The sequence below is a fragment of the Dendrobium catenatum genome, unplaced genomic scaffold (assembly GCF_001605985.2).
Source record: "Dendrobium catenatum unplaced genomic scaffold, ASM160598v2 fragScaff_scaffold_1428, whole genome shotgun sequence".
In the NCBI taxonomy this organism is placed as follows: domain Eukaryota; kingdom Viridiplantae; phylum Streptophyta; class Magnoliopsida; order Asparagales; family Orchidaceae; genus Dendrobium; species Dendrobium catenatum.
Window position 1 is genome coordinate 228,068 of NW_021319890.1, and position 26,307 is coordinate 254,374.

Genomic DNA, 26,307 nt, shown 5'->3' on the forward strand with positions numbered 1-26,307 from the left:
TTTTAAAATTTTAATGCTCTTTTTAAAATTAAATTTACTGTATTTACATTAATTTAATAAGTTGAAAGTTTTATATTAAATTTATTTATTTAATTATGTAAATAAGATAACAAAGAAATCGACCAGTTTTGAAAATCGGCTCTGATTCAGTGATCGAACCGTCGGTTTGATGTAGTAAGCAAAAGTAGAGAATCAATAGTAATAGAAAGCGTGGACCACTGAAGCGTAACGCCACGCTATCGGATCTGCAACACTTGTACAAGCAGACAGAAGGTGTCTACAAGCTTATAAATAAGAATGTTGCGCACATTCGAACGATAGGTGCCCACACAATTGATTAGTCCAAATATTTTAAATACCCCAGTGCTTGCATTGCTATGTCAATGCGTCACGCCACCAAATCCGCGACATTCGTACATGCGGACAAAAGACGTCAATAAAACCTAAAATAAAGTCCTGCATACCTGATAGCAATAGTTAACTGCATAACTAGTTGCGTCTAAAAATGCAACCCCCCCTCTCATGCATTAAAATATGCATTCATATGTATACCATAATATGCATGCCTTTGTAGTGCAGAGGATTTCATTCAAGTGATATCAGACAATATTCTATCTGCATGCAAAAATACCTCATGCTGCAAACATAGCGTGCAAATGCAAAATACATGAGTCGATGTACGTGATATATGCAAATGCATCATATACATCCACTGTATACGTACGACGATCATATAAATGCATCATGCAAAATACATATAACATATACCTACATGGGTCCCGACAAACGTGTTGTAGGTACACATGACGTCTGAGGATGCTGTGCGAGTTAAGAAATAAAATTTAAATTCGAACCCGATCCTATGCCAGCAAGTGGATATAGTTGACAAGATTCAATCAACAAAAAATGAAATAACCTATGAAAGCCCCGATGATTTATATGTTGAATGTTTATCTCAACCAAAGTGGACCATAAAAATTAAAAAATACCTCCTAAATACCCATAAAAACCCTGATGATGGCCGTGTTAACGAAAAATCTTAATTAGAGGAGACCACAAACATTTAAAAAAATACCTCCAAAAAGCCCATGAAAATCCAAAATTCTAAAAATCACATAAAAAATCAATATATTTAAAATAAAATGAATCATCAAATACTTGAAGCAAAATATTCATCCACATCTGCAACAGTTTGCCTGGGTAAACAAATTAAAAATTACTTCAGCTTATAAAGAGCTAATGTTTGATCGTGAGTATATCATTAGTATTCATTCTCAATTTGCCTCTTGCGAGTAAGGACGTGGAATGTGTCCTCTACTTGGTGGTTTTGCCGTCAATTGGAACCACATTAGTGGTTTCACCGTTAAATGACAGCATAAGTAAACAATTATGACTAGAACTCTCTGAACAGTTGGTTTTGCCTCCAAATGACATCATTATATTATGGTCATGGTCAAAGCCCGTATGCTCCCCAATGACATCAAATCATTGAGCAATGAATTAGTAGGATATGATCGATAGGGCACAAAATCTTCTTTTAGCTAAAGTGCATTTAGATTTGTCCCCTTAGACAAATACTCACCCTAGGTCTACAAGGTATCCTTGGATGAAGCAACTCATGGCTGTCGACAAGGATCTTTCGGTTAGGTTAGGTCGACTACCTCCTCTGACTAAGTATACCAGGGGCCATGATGGTTCGGGATGAGGAAACCATAGGATCTTGATCGGGTTCATCGTCATCATCCCCCCACCTTCCTCTTTAAGTGCAAAATGGTGAAATTTCTAATTTTAAATATCAAAATTTTAAATACCTAAACCATGCTACTATTATATGCTAGATATCACGTATGTGCTTGACGACTAGTCTTGATCGAAAGTTCTCTCTTGTTATCGGGAGGGGTAATTAACTATAGGGGCTTGCACCTATAGGAAACCAGAAACCAGATCATAAAGTCCTCACAAAATGAGGGCGAAATCTCTGGGTAGTGTCTTATTTAAAATCCAATCTGACTTATGAAAATTTGCCTCGGAACATATTCAAATGTTAAAACTCTCCATGACGACTTGAAAAGAAAAGAAAGAAGTTGTCCGCAGAGAGGTTGGGGCACGAATTTTCAGAGCCCACAATATACAATTTCTTATGACAAGTAAAAATTGTTTTATACTTGCATATTTTGTGCTGCTCCATATTGTAATCTTTTCTACACTGTTGTTCACTCAATATATTTATTCTTCATCTTGATTTAACAATTAGTTTTTTCTACTTGAAACAATCATAAGATGATGCGGAATGCTAACTTTGACTAATGAGACTTTCCTAGTTAGTTTGGTTTTGTAATTAGCAATTAATTTTCTTTGGCAAAATTGTTTGCTCTCATCCTTTTTAATAATTTTGTATTGATAATGTGAAGTTCGTTTCAGATATATCTCAACCATTCCACATTTAGTTGTTTTAGTTTTTGAAAATAGGGACCAATTTTTATTATGCAGGTGTTTGATCGAAGAACAAGAAGGCTAGTGGAAGAAATAATAGATGAAAAGATTGTTTTATCAATGAGAGCTATTTATCAATCAAAAGTAGGACTCAAACTCATCGACAAAGGTACAATTTTTTTGATATGACGTTGGTTCTACTGCTTAAATATCTTTCATTATCATGATTGTAACAATTATACTTGTGTAGCCTTTATGATCCATCATAATAAGTTGGAAAGACTGTTCATGGTGTAGTAGTATTTGTGCATGCATGCACGCAAGGTTCTATGCATGTTTATATCATATATGTCCATGCATGTTAGTATAGATGTATTCATGAATTTGGATGTGCATGTACATTCACATGCATAAAAGTAAATGGATGTCTGCCTGTGTACGCTTGTATGATGATGTTTGTATGAATGTGTTGCGTGTTTCAATGTTTACGTGCTTACGTATACTTTCATACATGAATGCATGTTTATTGGTTTAATTTGATGTCTACCTTTTTGACGATGTTGGTCATCTTCAATTTGACCATTTTTGTAATGTTAAATCTTGGTTGTTTGGGTTAAAAAAATATTGTTTTAATATTTTTGGTTTCAAAGATATGATTCTTCTTTACTGGAAAAGGTTTACTATTCATGGTGATAGTTTTAGATGTTGATTTTTAAGTTATGGTTCTTTAGTATGAAGCATAAGATCCGGAAAAAGCAACATCACACTATATCCATATATGTAAATATTAAGGTTGCCAAGAGTGGAAAAAAATGGAACTATAGCTGAATTTGGTCTCAGATTGATTTGAGATTTTGAAGGTTATGAACCAGAAAAGATTTAGCTTCATAAAAAATTGAAAGAGGCGACTTAGTGACACTAAGGATCTAAAGTTTATTGATTTTTTTAAAAGGAGGGGGGCAATAACATTTTATTCTTCCATAAAATTATTAGCTACAGAAGAAAATTAACCTAATTCATCATATTATATCGGATAATCAAGCCATCACTAAGCAAAGAGTCATTGCCCAAGCTTTGTTTTTTTATTATAATGACCTTTGTAGCAAATAGTGTTTTGACTTCCACCTCTATTGTTGATTTTCTTAAGAAGTATCCTATTGATGATTCTCGCCTCTTTGCTTGATTATATTTCCTTAATTATTTGCATAAAATTAGGAATGTTTTTTTTTGCAGCTCTATCTTTCGCTCTTTCTGGTTTCTCCAGTCAAGTTTTTTGAGAAATGTGGGATATCATCCATCATCCATATTTGGCTGTTATGTTTATGAACATCTACTTAGCTAAAGCTTCTCTTATTGATTTAAGCTCTACGTTGAATTGACGCATTCCTAAGAAAGATGACGAGCTTCTTATGGTTTTTAGACCCACAAATTTGCTAATTTATTTTTAAAATCTTCGCTAAAGTCCTTACAGAAGACTCCAAGGGCTTTTGACCAAATTTTTAAATGCTTCTTAAGGTGCTTTTATTGCTGGATGAGGTTCTATTGATTAAATTATCGCTTCTTTTGAATTGGTTCTCTATACTCAAAGCAAAATAAGAAAAAGCTTATTTTTAAAGTGGGTTTCGAAAATGTCTTTGATATTTGCAATTAGAACTTTTTATTGAGCACCCTTAAACGATATCTTTTCCATCTCGGATTTACTTGGATTCTGTAATCTATCATTCATGTGAATTCTCATGTTATTGTTAATGGAGAACATAACAAGCGATTCAAATACCTCAACCATCTTATAGAATGTGGGTTATGAAAACCCCCGCTCAACTCGTCGTCTTAGTGTGTGATTTTTGAAAAATAATTTTGACAAGTTTATATATATATATATACTACTTTTCTTTTCTTTTGAAACAAGCAAAGTTGTTCAAGTAGGATATTATAATTAAACAATAATACTAAGATCTTTAAAATTTTTTCCCCACATGAGCTTCTGGAATAAAAAAATTTATTCTTCAAATTAACATGTATTACATTCAAGATCCATATTATCATATTTCTCATCACACCACAGCGTAGCATAAGTAAAGGTGCGAAAAGTAAAAGAAGTTCAAACCGATGTATGGTGGTTCGATGTTGGTCTACATCAACTTTTTTGAGGCATCATCTCGAGATTTCCACAACTGCTTTTGTGACCGCACAATGGAGAAACCTCCTTGGGTATTAGCAAAACTCCGCTCTCTTCTACTCTAAGCGAGAAGAATTAGACTCTAGCCCAGATAGGCTAGTCTAACCATGATTCACAATAGCTTTTGAGATCCATGATCTCTCACAAATACAAAATATTAGCTCTTAAAATAATCATATCTTCAAATCATGAGGAACATAAGGGGGCTGAATTGGTGTATAATTTTTGAAAAATAATTTTGAACAAGCTAATATATATTTGTTTACTTTTCTTTTCTTTAGAAAGTAGCAAAGACGTTCAATCAAGTTTTCCTAATTAAATAAGAATACTCCTTGTAAGCTTTCTTTTGATTTTTCCAACACGAGCTTCTTGAAATTATGAAGTTACCTGTATCACTTACAAGATTCGTATTACCATATTTCTCATCACACTACAAAGTAGCATAAGCAAGCAAATAAATCAAGCAAAGTAAAATAAATGCGCGTTAGAGAAACCTTTTTTCTTCATGGGTATTAGAGGAACCGTACACCCTCTTCTACTACAAGTGAGAAGAATGTGACTCTAGCTTATCTGCTAGTCTCAACAAGATTCAGAAAACTTTTGAGATCCAAGTTTCTCTCACAAATACAAAAGAATAGCTCTTAAAATAGCCATATCTTCAAATCATGAGGATCATAAAGTATAGAGAAGAGGTGGATAACCACTAGGTGCACTCTCATGAAAAACTCTCTTTGGGGGTTGCTAATGATGGTGCAAAGAATTTTCTTCGGGCAATCTCCCTTATCTTTGTTCTCTTATTTCTCTCAAGGTCGACTTTCATATTTGGGTTTGATAAAAAGCCTTTTATTTAATACTTGTAGCTTAATAACCCTAATTCCGAAAAAAAGTAATTATTGATCATACAATATGATCCTTATCATGGGCTTCGAAATTCGTGCTTTGGCTCTTGTGTGTTTTGGGTCAAATTTAAAGAAGGGAGATTAGATTGTAGATAAGACACTACCTTGAGATTTTGTCCTCATTTTGTTGGGACTTTAAGATCTAATTTTGGGTTTTTCATGAGCGCAAGTTTCCATGATTAATTAACCCTGCTGGTGATGAGGTGGAACTTTCAATTAAAACTACTTGTTATATGATGAGTGCTTGCATGACACGTGCCATGTCGTTACTGGCAAGAGATTATTTGAGCGTGAACCTATATATTCAAGAAGGCCATGGCTCTTTGTAGCTGAGGTTATTAAATTTATCATATTTGACAAATGGTTGTGGAGGGTGGATTTATTTTACTTTAAGTTTTGTAGTGATAGTTTTGGCTTGAATATTTTGAATATTGCAAATTTTGGTTTTTAAAGTTTTATTAGAATTTAAGTCCCAAATGATTTGCTTTAGAATGTAGAGGCTTTTTGAAAAATCAGATTCCCCTCCGGTTGTGGTTTTCTATCAACACAGACTTCATCGGAATTTTGAATGCTTTTATTTTATTGGTGTACAGATTGTAAACTTTGCTAGCTCGCTTGCAAAGGATCGTGTCTGTGATGAATATTTGTAGTTTCTTTTGTAAGACGTAATATCATCGTTAGCATCAGGATTGAATATTTGATTACAAACTTCTTCATTATAAAATTCTATTACAATTAGTATTGTAGTAATTTACTGAGAGATGAAAGCCTTATCAACTCCGGTTTTAGGTACATCGAGGATCTGACTTACAAAGTTGGTCTTACAACTCTGTCTTATATGTAGGGCTGCCCACCTGAGAACATCAAACAACATTTTGCCAACTTTGATTTTGAAGTCTTGTCAACTCCAATCTTGGGGACATTGAGGATCAGTTCATTTGCTCGCTTTTCAGTGCATTTGCTCTGTGAAATATCACACTCTTTAATGCAGATGCATGCTGCACTAGCATGTTTCTTAGTTCAAGTGCATGATGCACTTGCACACTTTCATGATGTCACATTTTAATTTAAAAGTTATGTTTTGACGTGTGCATGATTTAAAAATATTTGAAGTTTGATTGCTTGCGTTAATGTTTGTCTTTGATATGCACTGTAAGAACCATACTTGGTCGGTTCAATTGAACAAGCCCATAACTAAAGCGGGCAAAGTAGAATTGAACAGGCGAGCACTAGCAAGCCGATCACGAGCGCCAGTGTGTCTGGTGGGATCAGATCATGCAGATAAGTGAGGAAATACGTGCGGAAGTGAGAAACAACGACTCGTGTGAAATAACTCAGATTCGCTCACTCCAGTGGAATCAAATGTGTGAATGAAAGTAGTGATTGAGAGAAAGAAAAAGGAGAATGAAGGTAAGTTCGTCAAATTTTTATTTATGTGCAAATTTTTATGTGATTTTAGTCTTAAGAAGAGACCAATATTTTTATTGAGGAAAATGAAAAAAATTGCGAGAGAAAGAGAAGAATTTTAGGTTTGGAAGTTTCTTCTTCTCTAACGACAAAGGAAGTGTAAGTGATTCAATTTCTTATTTTTTGTTCAAATTTAAAGAACGAAATTTGTAAAATTTGATTCCTCTAATTGAAGCAAAAATATGTGATTGTCTAATAAGAAGAAATTCAAATAGGAGGAAATCCTGTGTGTGAGTCTCGATTTAAAGAGGAAGAAAAAAGGGTTTATCGAAGTAATTAATTTTGATTAATTTTAGAGGTTTACCGTAGATTATAAATTGTAATCAATATATGATAAATTAGAAGAAATCAATATTATATAGATGATGTCGACGCATTTGAAAGTGTTTTTAAATGATATCAAATTAATGCAATATCATCTTGGCGACAATGAATTTTAGAAGTTGATTAATAATAACTGATGCAAATAGAATATTATTGGCAGTGAAGGATTCAAATAATTGAGCTGAGACGAGCATTGGAAGCGAATTTTAAAGATAGATGATTTAGAAAGATCTGAATACACAAAAGAAATTATAGTGGATAATTACAATTGTTTTATAGCAATTATGAATTCCTCTTATATTTATTACAATTATTGCATGCTATAGCATTATGTTGATTGAATCTTTAATCTATAAAATGAGTCAATTGAGAAGAATAAAGTGGATGGTCATGTTAGTTATAGTAATTTTATTTTCTTTATGTTATTGCTATTATTAAATATTATATCATGCCCAAATACTTATTATAGTTATGCAACAGATTTGCGAATGACTGAATGAATGAAAATCATAATATAATATAATATAATATATATAGAATGTCCTTATAGATTAATATGACATGATGAAAAATGAAATAAATTAAATGAATATTTATATGAAAATAAAAGTATTAAAAGAAGAAAAAGGTGCATGCATGCAAATACATGAGGTCACCTTCTTATGGTACTGGGTAAGATGCAATATACCCATGCATATTAAATAGAAAAGGAATGGAAATAAAAATGGTTGTATCTTCATTGGTATAAAATTTTAGATGTTGCTCTTATGCTAAATGAAAAGGAAAAGGAATAAATGGAAATGAAAATAAATAAATGAAATGGATTATTTAAGGCCATACAAGGACTTCTTGAGTTTGCAAACTTGATTCTTTGCCATACTTTTTTCAAAACCAGGTGGGATTTTCATGTAGACTTCAACTTGAAGGTCACTATTTAGAAAGACATTTTTTTTAGTTCTAGTTGTTGTAAGTGCCAATCTTGATTGACAACCAATGAGAGAAGAATTTTGACAGTGTTAAGTATTGTGACTAGAGCAAAAGTTTCTTGATAATCTATCCCATAGTATTATGTAAATCCTCTAGCTACCAACTGAGCCTTGAATCTCTCAACTGATTCATCTGCTTGGTACTTTATAGTGAAAATTCACTTGAACCAACAGGCCCACGGGCCTTTTCTGAGCTGAAAAATCAGTAATGGCCCATATTCCATTTTTCTCAACTCTCAAGTGCATTAATCTTATCTTGTACTGCCTTCTTCCATTTTGAATTTTGTAATGCCTCTTGTATTATGCTAGGAACTTGAATATCATCAAGAGAAGTAGCAACTGTTCTGTAAGATGGTGATAGCCCTTCATAAGTAACATAATTCCCAATATGATAACCTGTACATCTCCTAACACCCTTCCTCAATGCAATTGGATTGCAGAGTCATCAATGTTGGGAATTGACATATTGCCAGCCTTATGCATACCTATGTTTTCTTCAGGTGGACTTAAAATTGAGTCAATATCTTGGCCACATGTTGCCTGTGATCTGTGCTCTAGCTTTCGTCTTTTCCTCTTGATGTAGACTTGAAAATTCTAATTACCAAGTTGTGGAATCATAGATTGAGAAGGCACGAGAGAAGAAACATTTGTGGGCTTGACTGATGTCACGACCCGGCCCAGCTAGCGCAAATTAACGGGGCGAGAACATGCAGTCGTACGAAAAAATCATATAAAACATTTGCATCATAAAGTTCAATTCATAAAAGGCTTAACATAAAACATCATCCACATAATTTAAGAAAGAGCCATTAAAAACATCAAACTCAAATAGTGATCCAATATTTTCTTATCAACCACAACCATTAAAGCATCAACTGCAATACAAATAAATAAACTCCAACAAACAGTTCAGACACATGTACAAACAACTGAACTCAAAATTAATAGAAAACATAAAAAGAATCTTTTTTACTGAGGTCCTCTACGACGGTAGGTGTATTAACGTCTAGTTGCCATTATTTCTTAAACAGTTCTCCTGAAAAAGATTTCCAAATATAGGATGAGTTAACGCTCAACAAGTAACATGTATTTATCTCAAATTCATGACTTATTTTTCTTATCTTTCTTAAACATGTCATTAAGCATGAAACATTAAAATATTATAATAAACATTTATGTATAAATTTATAAAACATTTTCAATAATTATTTCTTAAGACATTTCCTTTTTTCATACAATTCTTTATTTTTTTCATAAACTTTCCTTTTTCATAAATCATTTCATTAAATGCATAAATTTCATATCCATAATATGATAAACACCCGTCCCGGAAGTACCAGAATTTTGTAATGATCAGGTACATAGTCTTTTGGCCATTTCCTTCACCATTTGGCTGCGAAGAATCCCATTATCATTTGACTTTTGCAAGCCCTTTTACCATTTGGCTCCATAGAACCCCATTATCATTTTTGGCACTTCCGGATTAACATGCACATGTAATCATAATAGATCTCATAGGGCTTAAGTTATTCATAACTTCATATATGTTCGTTTAACTCATTACATGCATAATTGTTCTCATGTCTATCCAAAAATTTCAGTTATGTGACAATAAGCAAATATACAATCTTTATTGCATAATAACATAAAGAAAACTTAAACACGTGATAGTTGAATGAAATAGAACATTTATAAACTAAACATGTTTTATTTAACATCAAAGAAAATTTAGAGAGTTTAGAGATATGAATTTAATTTAAATACAAGTATCTACCTCGTAAGTTTTGCAAAGTAACCACTACGACGCACGACGTCGTCCCCCTTAATGTTCAAAACCTAGATTTTGCATAAGGAAAATGTCATCAATATTTACATTAAAGTTTATCGAAACTTTTCATAAACTTAATCATTTTCAATTAAAGGATCTTGAATTTTCTTATTCGTCACCCTAATATTTGATAATGATTAATATTATTTTCAGATTTATTAAATACTCAAATTTTTGGAAACCTAATTTCATTTTTTACACCTTAACATCATGCCAAAGTTTTCCTTAAACTTAATTAATCATTACCCTAATTAATTTTCAGATTTAAAATAATTCAAAATTACAAAAATAATATTTTGTGTTAAAACCCTAAGTTTCACTCTTTAAAAACATCCCTAAAGATATTTGGAACAACATTCGTGAAAGCATTTTCAAAGGAAAATGAGTTTTAAGAAAAGCCCTATTTTTCAATTCTCCTTAGAATTAATTGAAACTTCATTTTCATCATTCAAATACCTTGCTTAACATTTCCTATCGATTTCGTAAAGAAATTCAATGTTTTCCACTTTTCCCTAAACCCTAGAAAATTCTTCTTCCAAAATCTAAAGAATGAGAGGGATTATTCGAAATTAAAACATACTTTCTTCTTCACTTGACCTCCTCTTCGATTTCCCCTAATTTTCTCGTCAGAAAAACGCCGCCGGATAGCCTGTCGCCGAGGCCTAGCCCGTCCGTCTGCCCTTTGTACGTGCGTTCCGCTCGGTTTCGGTCGATTAGTGTGAATCGAGAGGGGGAGGGGTTCAGTTAGTATAATAGGGGAGAAAGGGAAAATGCCAAATGACCTTTTTGCCCTCACTTAAGTAAATTTGGCATTTTATTCGCTTAGGGGTAAAATCGGTATTTAAAGATTTTCATAATTTTTATTTCTCAAAATACTCAAAATTAACTATAAGTTCTATATATCAAAATGATCAGAATTTTGTGTAGGATTTTATAAAATTATTTTCATCGAATTTTGTTAACTTCAAAATTTTCACTTAAGTCTCGTCGTGACGCATCGAAAAGCGTGCGACGACCTATGATCGTCGTTTTCGGGTTTTACAATTCTCCCCTCATAATAAAAATTTCTTTCTCGAAATTTAAAAGAAATTATATACAGTAAAGTTACAATAAAGTCATACCTTAGCCAAATAAATGAGGATGGTTTTCCCTTGTTTTTGATTCCTTCTCACAGGTGGCATCCTTTTCTGAACTGTGCATCCAATGCACTTAAATAAGGGATTATTCTTCTCCGCAACTGCTTAACATCATAATCAATAATTCTCTCTAGTTCCTCCACATAGGTCAAATCCGGTTGAATATCAATTGATTCCGTACTGATTTTCTTAGTTTCATCTGAAATGTATTTCCTCAAAGAAGTGATGTGGAATACATTATGTACTCCACTCATATGAGTTGACAAAATCAGGCCACACTTCCAATTCTTTCTAAAATCTCAAATTGACCTACATATCTTGGGCTCAACTTTCCTGTTTTGCCAAATCTCTTTACTTTCTTCATTGGATTGACCTTAAGAAATACAAACTCTTCCACTTCAAATTCAACAGGTCGGTGTTGGGCATCATAGTGTTTCTTCTGTCTATCTTGTACTGCCCTCAATCTATCACGGATCAACCTGATCTTTTCTGTAGCATCATCAACTAGATCTGCACCAATAATTTTCCTTTCCCTTGTCTCAGCCCAGTTTAAAGGTGTCTTACACCTTCTCCCATACAAAGCCTCATAAGGAGCCATACCAAGACTTGCTTGGAAACTATTGTTATAGGCAAACTTAATCAGTGGTACATATGTTTCCCACTTATCACCAAAATCCAAAACACATAACCTAAGCAAATTTTCTAAGGTATGGATGTTTCTAATTGTCCATCTGTTTGAGGGTGAAAAGTTGTACTAAAAATAAGCCTAGTGCCCATAGTTTTTTGAACATTCTTCCACAATCTGGAAGTGAATCTTCTATCCCTTTCTGACATTATAGTCTTAGGTACCCCATGTAATCTGACAATTTCACTAACATATAAGCTTGCCAATTTCTCAATTGGATCAAACTATTTGATAGGTAAAAAGTGTGCTGACTTAGTTAACCTATCAATTACCACCCATAAAGCATCACATCCTCTTCTGGATATGGGTAAACCAACCATAAAATTCATAGCAATGTCTTCACATTTCCACTCAGGTATAAGTAAGGGTTGTAGAAATCCTCCTGGTTTATGATGTTCCACTTTAATCATCTGACATGGAGTACATTTTGATAATGTATATGCCACACTTCTCTTCTTTCCTGACCACCAAAACACCTCCTTTAAATCCTGATACATTTTGTTACTACTCGGATGAATGGTGTAACTAGAATAATGAGATTCTTGAAGAATTTCTTTCCTTAGGTCATCCAGATCTGGTATGCACAATTTGCCTTTATAACGAAGTAATCCTTCATCATCAACCTCAAAGTCTTCAGTGTGTCCCACACTAACCATATCCAGTATCTTCTTAAAATCTGTATCATGTGGCAAATCTTCTCGTACCTTTTTTGGAAAGGTTGATTGTATAATAGTCTGATTCAACAACACAATTTCTGCATCATTGGGCTGAACCACTGAGATCTCCAACTTCTCCAATTCCTTAATCAATTCTTGCTGTCGAGTAATCATCCAGTTTGCATTAGGGGTGTCAATTTTTGACCTGACTCGAAACCCAACCCGGACCTGATCAGGAAAAATCAGGGTTCGGGTTGACCGATTAGCAAATGGGTCGGGTTCGGGTTCATATTTTAGACCCGTTTCAAAAACGGGTCTGGTTGACCCGAAAATTCGAAATCAACCCGATACTGACCCAAAAATCGAGTCCATCTCAGTTTCCGCCCGCACTCGTGATGATGCCGTTGCAGCGCTAGCGCCATCGCCCGCTGTCGCACATTCCCGCGGACTTCATCCGCTCGCTCGCGCTGCATAGCTCGGTTCTGCCGACTCCGTCTCGGACATGCGGTGCGATCTCGTGGGATGCCGGATCCGGACTCCGCCCGAAGTCTGAACTCGCGCGGTCGCACGGTCCAGCAGACTCCTTCCGCATGCAGCACGCCATGCGCGGTCCAGCAGCCTGTCTGCACTCGCACTGTCGCGAGTAGGCTGCAAACGAACCGAGCCGAGCCGAGTATGTGAGTGTTCATGTTTGTGTTCATTTAATATCAGCTTGTTCAAGTTTGATTCATGTTTATTCGAGCTTTATTGTTTGTGTTCATGTTTGGTTCATTTAAATTAATGAGTGTTCATGTTCGGTTCATGTTCAGTTCATGTTCGTTCGTTTAGTGCTTATCGAGCTTGTTCGCGAACATATTTAACAATTTCTTTTTAACTATAAACGATCACAAACGAGCTTTAATCGAACCGAACAACGAGTAGCTCGTCGAACGTTTGGTTTGATTGCAGTCCTAGTCGCGAGCTCCGTTCTTGCCGCACAGGTTGGGTCGGGTCAACCAGGCAACTCGGCTGGGTCGGGTCCAGGTTGAAATGTCCGACCCGTTTGCAAAAACGGGTCGGGTTCAGGTTTACCGGTTTAGAACCAGGTCAATTCGGGTTCGACCCGAACCCGACCCGTTGACCCGAATTGACACCCCTAGTTTGCACTACCTGAATTCTTTCCGCTCAAAGCATTTGTAACCACATTTGCTTTACCCAAATGATACTGAATATCCAACTCATAATCCTTAATGAGTTCTAACCACCTCCTTTGCCTTAAATTCAGTTCCTTCTGGGTGAAGATATACTTAAAACTCAGGTGGTTAGTAAAAACTTCGCACCGAACTCTGTACAAGTAATGCCTCCAGATCTTTAGGGCAAAAACTACTGCAACTAACTCCGAATCGTGGGTTGGGTAATTCCTTTCATGATTCTTCAATTGTCTAGATGCATATGCAATGACTCTTTTATTCTGCATTAATACACAACCCAACCCTTTATGTGAGGCATCACTGTAGAGCTGAAATCCATCTGACCCTGAGGGAATAGTCAGCACTAGAGCAGTTATCAAACATTGTTTTAACCTCTGAAAAGCTTTCTCACACTAAGCTGTTCAATCAAACTTCACTGCTTTCTGAGTCAATCTGGATAGTGGCATAGCTATCTGTGAAAAGCCCTCAACAAACCTTATGTAGTATCCTGCCAATCCCAAAAAGTTTCAAACCTCAGTCACTGTAGCTGGTCTTGGCCATTCTGTTATTGCTTGCACCTTATGCTGATTCACAAATATCTTCCCATCAGTGATCACATGTCCCAAAAATTTCACACTTCTTAACCAAAATTCACATTTGGAGAACTTAAAATACAATTCATTCCCCTTCAAGGTTTGCAACACTGCTCTTAAATGATTTGCATGGAGATCTTCACTTGGGGAATATACCAGTATATCATCTATAAACACAATCATGAATAAATCCAAAAATGGCTTAAAGATTCTATTCATGAGGCCTATAAACACTGCAGGGGCATTTGTCAAATCAAAAGGTATCACTGTAAACTCAAAATGCCCGCATCGAGTCTTGAAAGCAGTTTTTACTATGTCTTCCTCTCTAATCTTGAGCTGATGATACCCTGACCTCAAATTAAGTTTGGAAAACACTGAAGCACCTTCCAACTGATCAAACAAATCATCTATCCTTGGGAGAGGGTACTTATTCTTCATTGTCAACTTATTCAACTATCTGTAATCTATATAGAGTCTTAAGCTTCCATCTTTCTTTTTCACAAACAGTATAGTAGCACCCCAAGGAGAGGTACTAGGCCTGATGAAATCTTTCTCAAGCAGTTCTTGCAATTGTTCATTCAACTCCTTAAGTTCTTTCATTGCCATTATGTATGGAGCCTTTGCAACAGGTTCAACTCCTGCCACCAGTTCAATAGAGAAATTTATTTCTCTACTTGGAGGTAAGCCAGGTAAATCATCTGAAAATACTTCTGAAAATTCCTAAACAATTGGCATATCTTTCAGCTCCTTTTCTGTCTTCTTTTCTTCCTTAACATAGGCCAAGAAGCCTTCATAACATTTCTTTAACATCTGAAAAGCCTTTAGGGATGACACAATCATAGCAGTTACCTCTTTATCCCATTGAAATTTGAAAATTTTCTCTTCTGGCTTACAAAACTTAACATCCTTTTTGTTGCAATTTATAGTCACAAAATGACAAGATAACCAATCCATGTTTAAGACTGCATCAAACTCAAATAGGGGTAAAACAATCAGATTTTCCTCTAAGTTCTTATCACAAATCCTCAATTCCACATGACATTTCTACTTAGCTTTCATATAATTTCCATTAAGCATTAAAATTGATAGTGACTTCAACATAATTGTAGGAAGCAAACTTGCAGATCTAACAAACTCTTCTGAAATAAAGGAGTGTGATGCTCCAATATCAAACAGAATTCTAATAGATTTATCACACATAAGGATTGTCCCTAATCATAAACAAGTACAACATTCATTTATAAAATATGCCATTCATTATTCGTTCATGTCATATAAAATCTTTTATTGAACTTTAATTAAATTGCGTACCTATAACAACGTCAGGAGACCCCTTAGCTTCTTGTTGGGACAATCCATAGGCTCGAGGTTGAACATTCTAACGAGTCTGACCTTGAGAAGGCATAGAAGCTATAGACTCCACAGCTCTTGGTCTACCAGCTGTCCTTTGTGTATTGTTGCCTGACCTGACCTTTGTAGCAGATCTCTGTCCCAAAAGAGGGTAAGATTTTGCCATATGTTAAGGCTGATGGCTCCATAAACAAGTATTACTGTCAGAAAGGCACTCTCCCTTATGCATTCTCTCACACTTATTGTATAAAGTAGCAGTTGAAGCACTGCTGTCAGAGTTGCTGGATATGGGCTTCTTCTAAGTAGAAACCCTAGATTGAGAAGACTGAGCAAACTGGGAGGGTTTTGACCTGCCCTCCATCTTCCTTTTATGAAGATCCCTCATCTTTTGAGTTGCATGCATGTCCATCTCAATTATTATGTCTCTTTCCACCAAAATAAAATAATTTTCTATTTCAAAAGGAATGAGTGGCTGCCTTATCATGTCCTTTAACCCATTCAGGAAGTGGTGACATTTCTCTTCAGCATTAGGTATTAGGTGTGGGATATACCTGGACAACATTATGAACTCTGTCTCATACTGAGAAACATATCGATCTCCCTGAATCAATCTGTTGAACTTATCCTGCTATATCTCTCGGCTGACATAGACACATACCAGCCCTTGAATACTCTCACAAACTCCTCCCAAGTAACTTGGCTGCTTGGTCTTCCTCCAAAGGTCTCTAAAAATTGACTCCTACACCATCTTTCTGCCTCGCCATCAAAGGCATGAGCAGCTAGTGTCACTCTCCTATCTTCTGGGCAAGACATGCCCTCCATAATCTTTTCTATCCGCATCAGCCAGTCTTCTGCCTCTATATGTCCGCCACTTGAAAATAATGGAGGCTTCATATCCTGAAATAGTTTCAGATTTTTGTTCATGGAGCGACTTCCACTTTCACTGCCACTGCTCTGAGTTTGGGAGGTCTTTATCATCTGAGTCATTGTTTTCATCATCTGAGAGAATGACTCCATAGTATTGTTATCATTATTCCTCTGAGGTTCTGCTACTTCTAGTAGCTCCCTCCCTTCCTCTACATTAATGCCATCAGTGGCATTATACTCAGGATCCATATTCCTGAGATAAAATACATCAATCATAAGGCGAAATAATTCATAAAGTTCATACTTCCTACACATTGTAAGACTCATTCAATCATCCTATATGCACTTTCATCAATCATTATTAAAACTTGGCTCTGATACCACTCTTGTCACGACCCGGCTCGGCTAGCCCGAATTAACGGGGCGAGAGCATGTAGCCATATGGAAAAATCATATAAAATATTTGCATCATAAAGTTCAATTCATAAAAGGTATAACATAAAACATCATCCACATAATTTAAGAAAGAGCCATTAAAAACATCAAACTCAAATAGTGATCCAATATTTTCTTCTCAACCACAACCATTAAAAGCATTAACTGCAACACAAATACATAAACTCCATCAAACACATGTACAAACAACTGAACTCAAACTCAACAGAAAACATAAAAAGAACCTTTTTTCCTAAGGTCCTCTACGACGGTAGTTGTACTAACGTCTAGTTGCCAATATTTCTTAAACAGTTCTCCTGAAAAAGATTTTCAAATATAGGATGAGTTAACGCTCAACAAGTAACATGTATTTATCTCAAATTCATGACTTATTTTTCTTATCTTCCTTAAACATGTCATTAAGCATGAAACAGTAAAAGATTATAATAAACATTTATGCATAAATTTATAAAACATTTTCAATAATTATTTCTTAATACATTTCCTTTTTACATATCATTCTTTATTTTTTTTTCATAAACTTTCCTTTTTCATAAATAATTTCATTAAATGCATAAATTTCATAATCATAATATGATAAACACCCGTCCTGGAAGTACCAGAGTTTTGTTCTGATTAGGTATATAGTCTTTTGGTCATTTCCTTCACCATTTGGCTGCGAAGAATCTCATTATCATTTGACTTTTGCAAGCCCTTTTATCATTTGGCTTCATAGAATCCCATTACAATTTTTGGCACTTCCGGATCAACATGCACATGTAATCATAATAGATCTCATAGGGCTTAAGTTATTCAGAAATTCATATATGTTCGTTTAACTCATTTCATGCATAATTGTTCTCATGTCTATCTAAAAATTTCAGTTATGTGATAATAAGCAAATATACAATCTTTATTGCATAATAACATAAAGAAAACTTAAAAATGTGATAGTTGAATGAAATAGAATATTTATAAACTAAACATGTTTTATTTAACATCAAAGTAAATTTAGAGAGTTTAGAGACATGAATTTAATTTAAATACAAGTACCTACCTCGCAAGTTTTGCAAAGCAACCACTACGACGCACGACGTCGTCCCCCTTAATGTTCAAAACCTAAGATTTTTCATAAGGAAAATGTCATCAATATTTACATTAAAGTTTATCGAAACTTTTCATAAAGTTAATCATTTTCAATTAAAGGATCTTGAATTTTCTTATTCGTCACCCTAATATTTGATAATAATTAATATTATTTTCGGATTTTTTAAATACTCAAATTTTTGGAAACCTAATTTCATTTTTTACACCTTAATATCATGCCAAAGTTTTCCTTAAACTTAATTAATCATTACCCTAATTAATTTTCAGATTTAAAATAATTCAAAATTACAAAAATGTTTTTTTGTATAAAAATCCTAAGTTTCACTCTTTAAAAACATCCCTAAAGATATTTAGAACAACATTCGTGAAAGCATTTTCAAAGGAAAATTAGTTTTGAGAAAAGCCCTAATTTTCAAAATCTCCTTAGAATTAATTGAAACTTCATTTTCATCATTCAAATACCTTCCTTAACATTTACTATCGATTTCGTAAAGAAATTCAATGTTTTTCCTAAACCCTAGAAAATTCTTCTTCCAAAATCTAGAGAACGAGAGGGATTCTTCTAAATTAAAACATACTTTCTTCTTCCCTTGACCTCCTATTCGATTTCCCCTAATTTTCTCGCCGGAAAAACGCATACCGGAGAGTCTGTCGCTGAGCCCTAGCCCGTCCATCTGCCCCTTGTACGTTCGTTCTGCTCGGTTTCGGCCGATTAGCGTGAATAAAGAGGGGGAGGGGTTCGGTTAGTATAATAGGGGAGAAAAGGAAAATGCCAAATGACCTTTTTGCCCTCACTTAAGTAAATTTGTCATTTTATTCGCTTAGGGGTAAAATCGGTATTTAGAGATTTCCATAATTTTTATTTCTCAAAATACTCAAAATTAACTATAAGTAATATATATCAAAATGATCAGAATTTTGCGTAGGATTTTATAAAATTATTTTCGCCGAATTTCATTAACTTCAAAATTTTCACTTAAGTCTTGTCGCGATGCATCGAAAAGCGTGCGATGACCTACGATCGTTATTTTCGTGTTTTACAACTGATGACTGAAATGCATGGGTGTGGACAAGTATTGTATGCGGTCTTTGGGCACAAGCACGGGTTGATAAGAACTTGGTGACTCTAAATGGGCAAATGACACAAACTCAAGAAAGAACTCCCAAACCTTATGTTCATTTGTGCTCTCCCCTTGGGCATGAGATGTGGGATAGAAGGACACATGTTCAAAGAAAGAGACATCCATGGTGGTGTAAAATCTTTTGTTGGTTGGAGAATAATATTTGTATCCTTTTTGAGTTATAGAGTACCCTAAAAATATACTTATTAGCTTTAGGATCAAATTTGGTACGGCGTTGAGGATACACAAACAAATGCCATGCGATCAAATACCTTGAGAGGTAAATCAGATGAAGCTAGTCGGGTGTGAGGAAAATTTGACAGAAGAAATTGACTTGAAAATTAAGGACTTTGGATGACAAACGATTGATCACATAAGTTGCTGTGAGAATGACTCCCTTCCCCTCCGACATCGGGCAACATCCAATAGATGTCTATTCTTGCATTCAACCACCTCATTTTTGTTGAGGGGTGTCAAAACAAGAATTTATATGGATATTCCCATGGTTTTGAAGGTAGATATTGAGACTACTAGTGAAGTATTTCTTAGCATTTTCTAGCTTGAGTATCTGAATTCGAGAGTTGAATTGATTTTGAACTATAAGATTGAAGGTTTGAAAAATTTGCCCGACCTCAGACTTTTTTTTATATAAGGAAAATCCAATTTACCCTTGTATGATTATTAACAAATGTAAAAAATCATTTGAGTGCTAGAAATATTTTTTATCCTTGAGGGACCTCACACATCACTATGGATCAAATAAAAGATAGTTGCAGGTTTATATGAAATTTGAGGATATACTTTTGAGTATGTTTTGCAATATGACAAGTTTCACAATGAAAAGATGTTGAATTTATTGATAAATAATTTGGGAAACAATTTTAGAAGATACACAAAGTTAGGATGATTAAAACGATAGTATAACAATATAATTAAACTATCTTTATTGGATTTGGACATTGGAATTTGACATAAAATTGAAAGATTCTAGCAGACTCTGAGAGTGTATGCAACTTGCTTGAGAAACTTGGTTTAAAGATCTGACATAAGGGAGGAGATAAAGCCCGGATCAAATTTAGCACTATCAACCATCTTCCTCGATTTCAAGTCCTAAAAAATGCATGAGTTTGGATAAAATTTTGTAATACATTGAATGTCATGAGCCAATTTACTAATGGAGAAAAAAGATTACAATCCAAGTTTGTAACATGGAGGATAAAGTTGAGATACAACTCTTTAGTAAGTTGGTTGGAACCTGTTTTAGCAATTTTAAATTTTGACCATCAGCAATACGGACATGTGAGTGGACACTACCTAGTTTGTAATTTTGGAGAAGGGCAACATCTTCTATCATGCGATCAGAAGCACTAATGTCAACTATCCATGGTCTTATTTCTACTTTGTTAGTAGTGAAGATAGTAATGTGTGAATTTGTTTGAGCAATCAAACCTGTCCAAGTAATGCTTCTACTACCAATTTGACTAATGTATTGAGTGCCAAACTAATGTACCACTGCTTTATAGTAATCTGATCAGAAGTACCAATGTAATGTCCCTGGTTTGTAATGCTACTACTACCAACCTAATATACTTTATTATAAATACAAAAAGAAAACATTTGAAGGCTATAACAAGATTTTAAAACACTTTTTTATACAACACCAAGCCTTTATCCCACTATGTGGGTCGGTTACATGAATTCTTTTTCTCCATTATGTTCAGTTAAAAGTTAAATTCTCATTTAAGTCTAATAAGGAAAGGTCGTTTCTAATATTTTCTAACAAAGTCTTTTTAGGTCTACCTCTACCTTAACATAATCCAAATCTAATGCATCTACTTTCCTATTCGGGTCATCAGAAGGTCGTCGTTTTATGTGACTAAACCATTTAAGGCGACTCTCTCTATTCTTTTCTTTCACTAGAGCACTCAAACCTTTTCACGTGTATGCTCATTTCGTATCTTGTCTCTAAGAGTAAAACCACTCATCCATCTGAGCATCCTCATCTCTACAACATTTAACTTGATATTATGTTTCTCTTTTAATGACTAACATTCTGCATCAGCATTGCAGGTCTAACCACCATCTTATAGAATTTTCTCTTAAGTTTGAGTGAGACTTTTCTATCACACAACAAGCCCTATTCATTCCTTCACTTCAACCATCCAACATGAATTCTACTAATAATATCCACATCTATTTCACTATCACTCAGAACAATAGACCAAATATATCTAAAACGTGTACTATTATTAATGATTTGATCGCCCAAAGTCACAACCCACCCACTTGATCTATTATTACTAAAATTACACTCCATATGTTCAATTTAAGATCTACTCAAACGAAAGCCTTTAGACTCTAAGATTGACCTCCATAATTCAAGTTTACCTTCAACCTTTCTAATCTTATCAACAAGAAGAATATCATCAACAAAAAAACATACACCATGGTACAACCTCTTGCAAATGTTTAGTGAGAACATCCATGATTAAAGCAAAAAGATATGGGCTTAAGGCTGATCCTTGATATAGGAAAATACTTGGTCAAACCACATTGTGTTTGAACACAAGTAACAACTCCTACATATATATCCTTAATGACTTGAATATAAACATTACAAACTCTTTTCTTATGTAGAACTCTCCATAGCACTTCTCTTAGAATTTTGTCATATGCTTTCTCTAAATCAATAAAAAACATATGTAGATCCTCCTTATTCTCTCTATACTTCTCCCTCAAACCTCTCAATAAATGTATAGCTTCTATAGTAGACCTAACCAGTATGAATCCAAATTTATTTTTAGAAATATTAGTATCACGTCGCAACCTGTGCTCTATAACTCTTTCCTATGGTTTTAGAGTATGACACATCAACTTAATTCCTTTATAATTTACACTATCTTATGCATCACCTTTATTCTTAAAAATAGGAATCGATACAACTCATTCTCGACTCATTTGACAACTTTTTAGTCTTCAAAATAATATTAAAAAGTTTAGCTAGCCAAGAAATTCTTTCATCTCCTAAGCATTTCCATACCTATATAGGAATATCATCAGGTCCAACAGCTTTTTCACACAATTTTCTTTAAAGCCTCTTTAACTTCAGTTTTACTAATACGCCAATAAAAATAAAAATATTTATTTTAATTTAGGGTGCTAAGGTCATTAAAGTCAATCACATTCTCATAATCTTCATTAAAAAGTTTATAAAAATATCTCATTTACCTTTGTTGAATATCCTCTTCTAATAAAAAACATTTTTTGATCCTCATCCTTAATATACTTTAATTGAACTAAATCTTTACTATTATATTTATATTTGGCTAACTTATACAGATATCTTTCGCCCTTCTTAATATCTAATACAACAACAACAACAACAACATCAAGCCTTTATCCCACTACGTAGGGTCGGCTACATGAATCCTTTTTCTCCATTGTGTCCTATTAAAAGCCAAATTCTCGTTTAAATCTAATAAAGGAGTCCTCCTATCATTATATGCTATATGTAAATTAATGGATGATTTTTTTCATTGGTTTTATGCTATATGTATTTGGGTTTTGTATTTTTTTTTATAAATTTTGTCATTTTTTGGTATTTATCTTTGTCTTACTCCTATCATTATATTGTTATAATATTTGTTTTATAAAAAATAATAAAATTAAATCCATAAAAATATTAGAAAATTGAACCTTAAATAAATATATGCCAGAAAAGCTTGAAAACTGATCTGGTTTATTGCTTGGTTCGACAATCCTAGAATAACATTTACTTTATTTTATATTTTTTGCCAATCTATTTTAAAGTCCAAAACTAATAAGCGATGTTGGTTACATAACCTATCACTTAGAATAATTTTAGAAACTTTGCAATCTAAACGTTCTATTTTTCTTGTAAGAAAATAATCAATATAAGTTTTATTATATCCATTCTTATAAGTGATGAGATGCTCATATCTTTAATTAAATAAGGTATTAACAATTATAAATCATAAGCTGAAGAAATATCTAATAGTCTTCCCATCTTCATTAGTTACTCCAAACTCATAACTACCATGAATGCTTTTAAAATCATCTACCCTTTACCAACATGTCAATTGAAATCTCCTCCAATAAATTTTTTTCTTCAAGAGATATCTTTTGTATTAATTCTTCTAAGTCATTTTAAAATTTTAATTTTGAATCCATATTCAAACCGACTTAAAGAGTATAAACACTTATAATGTTAATAATTTTAGCATTAACAATAATATTTAAAGTTATAATTATATCTTCAATTCTATTAGTTTTTACAACATTATCCTTTAAACTCTTATCTATAATAACACATCATTTCTAGTATGACTTACCAGAATACCATAGTTTAAATCTTAAACTATCAGTCTGCTTAGCCTTCTCTCTAATCCATTTAGTTTACTGAATACTTAAAATATAAATTTTCCTATGAATCATAATATTTATTAATTTCATTAATTTGCATATGAGGGTACCTATATTCAAAGTTTCTATCCTAATTTTAGTTTCATGGACTAGATTTTTTTCCTACATTCGTCCATGATGTGGAAACCCTTGCCTATTTAACACTGCACCTAGGCGCCAGTGCAGCGACCCTCGCACACTTATTGTTGTATTTAGGCCATACAACATGTTGTTTCAAGTGAACACCCTAGCATTAACACAATGTATTAATGATGCATGTCATGATTATTCGACAAGTTTTACGCTGGCTATCGACTACCTAATGCAACCCTTTACTTTTTTCGTCTAGAAATTGAGACATGTAAATGATAATGTTAAAAATAAAACATTTCATGCGATCTAATTATTTAATATTCGTGCAAATAATATATCCAACTTATGTTTAAATGATTCTCTTAGATGATGCTACTCATGATTATTGCAATGATTTTTTTCAGTAAGGTTTTATTGACTACCTTCGTTAAGTAGGTTAGGGCCCATAATAACCAGGGATGACATAACCGCGAGATTTTGATATGGTTAATCTTCATCTTCCTCTTTAAAGTTTCTAGATTCTTTTTATTTGCTCATTACTTTCTTTTATTCATGTTTATTATATATATATTTTTGGATGCCAAATTAGGTTATAAAATAATTGAAAGGATTTTTAGGAGCTTTTTTTTGAAAGGTAAAAAGGAAGAGGGTGTTTTTAGTAATGCCCAAGTGTAGGAATATTTGTAGATCTATGTTAAAGGTGGCCTTAGTGTTAATGACTAATGTGATAGCTGTATCTCTACTAAACAAATATAATTGGAAATTATCTCAGCCTAAAAAAAACTTTCGCTTCAACCATTAATACTTTTTTGAGGAAACCATTATTTGGGGTAAGTATTACAACAATATAACATCTTCAGCCATATGAATTAACTATGCTTGGTGAGGATTCATTTTTATTAAAGATGGTAATAAAGTGATAGGAAACATTTATAGATCTCAAGTATTTCCTATCAATCTTCGTAAAACAACGAGAAACTCTTCCAAAATCCAATAAAAATTTGGGAAAACAGTATATTTTATTGCAAGAAATCAACTAACTGAAAAAAAACAAACAAGATACAATTGATCCTCAATTCGAGAGGAGGATCGATCTCTCTCAAATCTCTAGATGCCGCTAGGGCCCAAAGAAAACCTAAATCTAAGAGATCTCAAATTTCAGCCAAATTCAAGATGTCCTAACCTAAGGAAAACAAATTATTTAATGCATACAAATCTAAAGGAAATCTCTAAACTGTCCTTACATTCAATTTTCCTCCTAAACTTCTTCAAAATTCCTTCCTAAAACGGCTCCTGTGGACTTGTGACTCGTGCGGCATTCACAGGAGGTAGAAGAGCTCCGCTTTTTCACCTGTAAGTTGTTCCCGCCTGGACCTGCTAGACCGGTCTAATAATACTCCACTCCCAAAGATCCACATTGTCCTCAAGGTGGAAATATGCTCATGTTCCTGTGAAGGTGATCGTATTTAAGGTAGTTGAATGATGCATGCAAAGGGGGGGGGGGGTTCAAAACAGGGGGGGGGGGGGGGGGGTCAAAACAAAATGAATATTTTGGTTTTGACTTATTTTTGGCTTGCTAGCTCATTAATATTTTGAGCTAAAAGTTAGCTCATTTTGAGCTATGTTTTAGTTCTTTTATGGAACTAAAGAATTAGCTCATTGATTCTTGAATTTGTCTTTTCTCCTTCCCCCTTTTCTCTTGCCCTTTCATGTTCCTTTTGTCTCTTGGGCTGCTGCAGTTTTTCTGCTGGTTTTCCTCCCATGGGTTGCTGCTGACCATTCGGTTTTGCTGCCTTCTTTACTACCCGTGGCCCCCTCTTTACCGTGAAATGAATGTGGCTGAAATCCGTGACTTCCCTACTTGGAAATGTGGCTTTATTCCCTGTTTTTGTTGCTGTGCTGTTTGGGATTTATAAATGGTGGCTGTTGGTCTTTCATTACCCTCATTTAATGAAGTATTTGAACAGTTTTTGGAGCTGTTTTTGGATAGAATTTGGACAGTTTTTTGGGGACTGGTTTGGTGGCTGTTTGGGAGGATTTCCATGAGCCTTTTCACTGTTTTTATGCAATCTTCCTCCAGAATTCCTGCAGTCTTTTAGTCTTCTTTTCAGTGACTTATGGCCTTTTATTTTCTTATTTTAATGGTTTTAAATATTGCTTTTAGGTGGCTGTTTGTATTCCTTCTTTGTGCCTATAAATAGAGTTGTTTTGTGGCTGTTTTAGATAGTTTATGTGAGTTATTTTTGGAATAGAAACATGCATGTTTGTTGTTTGGAAAAGCTTGCGAGCTTTGTCCAACTATCCTCCTTCCTTCCTTCTTTGAGAAAGCTTGCGAGCTTGTCTCCACTTCGTCTTGGCTTCTAACCTCTTCTTCTATCCGCAAGTACTACCTCACCTGTATCCTTCTTCTCTTGGAAAGCAAGTTTAGGATGTTTTGTTTTGAAGTCAAAGTTTGTAAGAGTCCTTGTTTATAAGTCATTTTATAATATTAAAGTTATGTTTTGTTTTGTTAGTTATATTTTGTCAAGTTTTGAGTATTTATGTCTCTTTATTGTTC

At 34.0% G+C, this 26,307-nt stretch overlaps 1 protein-coding gene across 1 annotated transcript in view; it reads left to right on the top strand.

Moving 5' to 3' along the window:
- The window catches only part of LOC110110073 (phosphatidylserine decarboxylase proenzyme 2), a 118,260-nt gene that overhangs the window by 40,951 nt on the left and 51,002 nt on the right, over positions 1 to 26,307 (top strand). Inside the window, exon 12 of the mRNA XM_020841376.2 lies at positions 2,491 to 2,602. Coding sequence (XP_020697035.1) covers positions 2,491 to 2,602 — 112 coding nt within the window. The remainder of the gene's footprint in view (positions 1 to 2,490; positions 2,603 to 26,307) is intronic.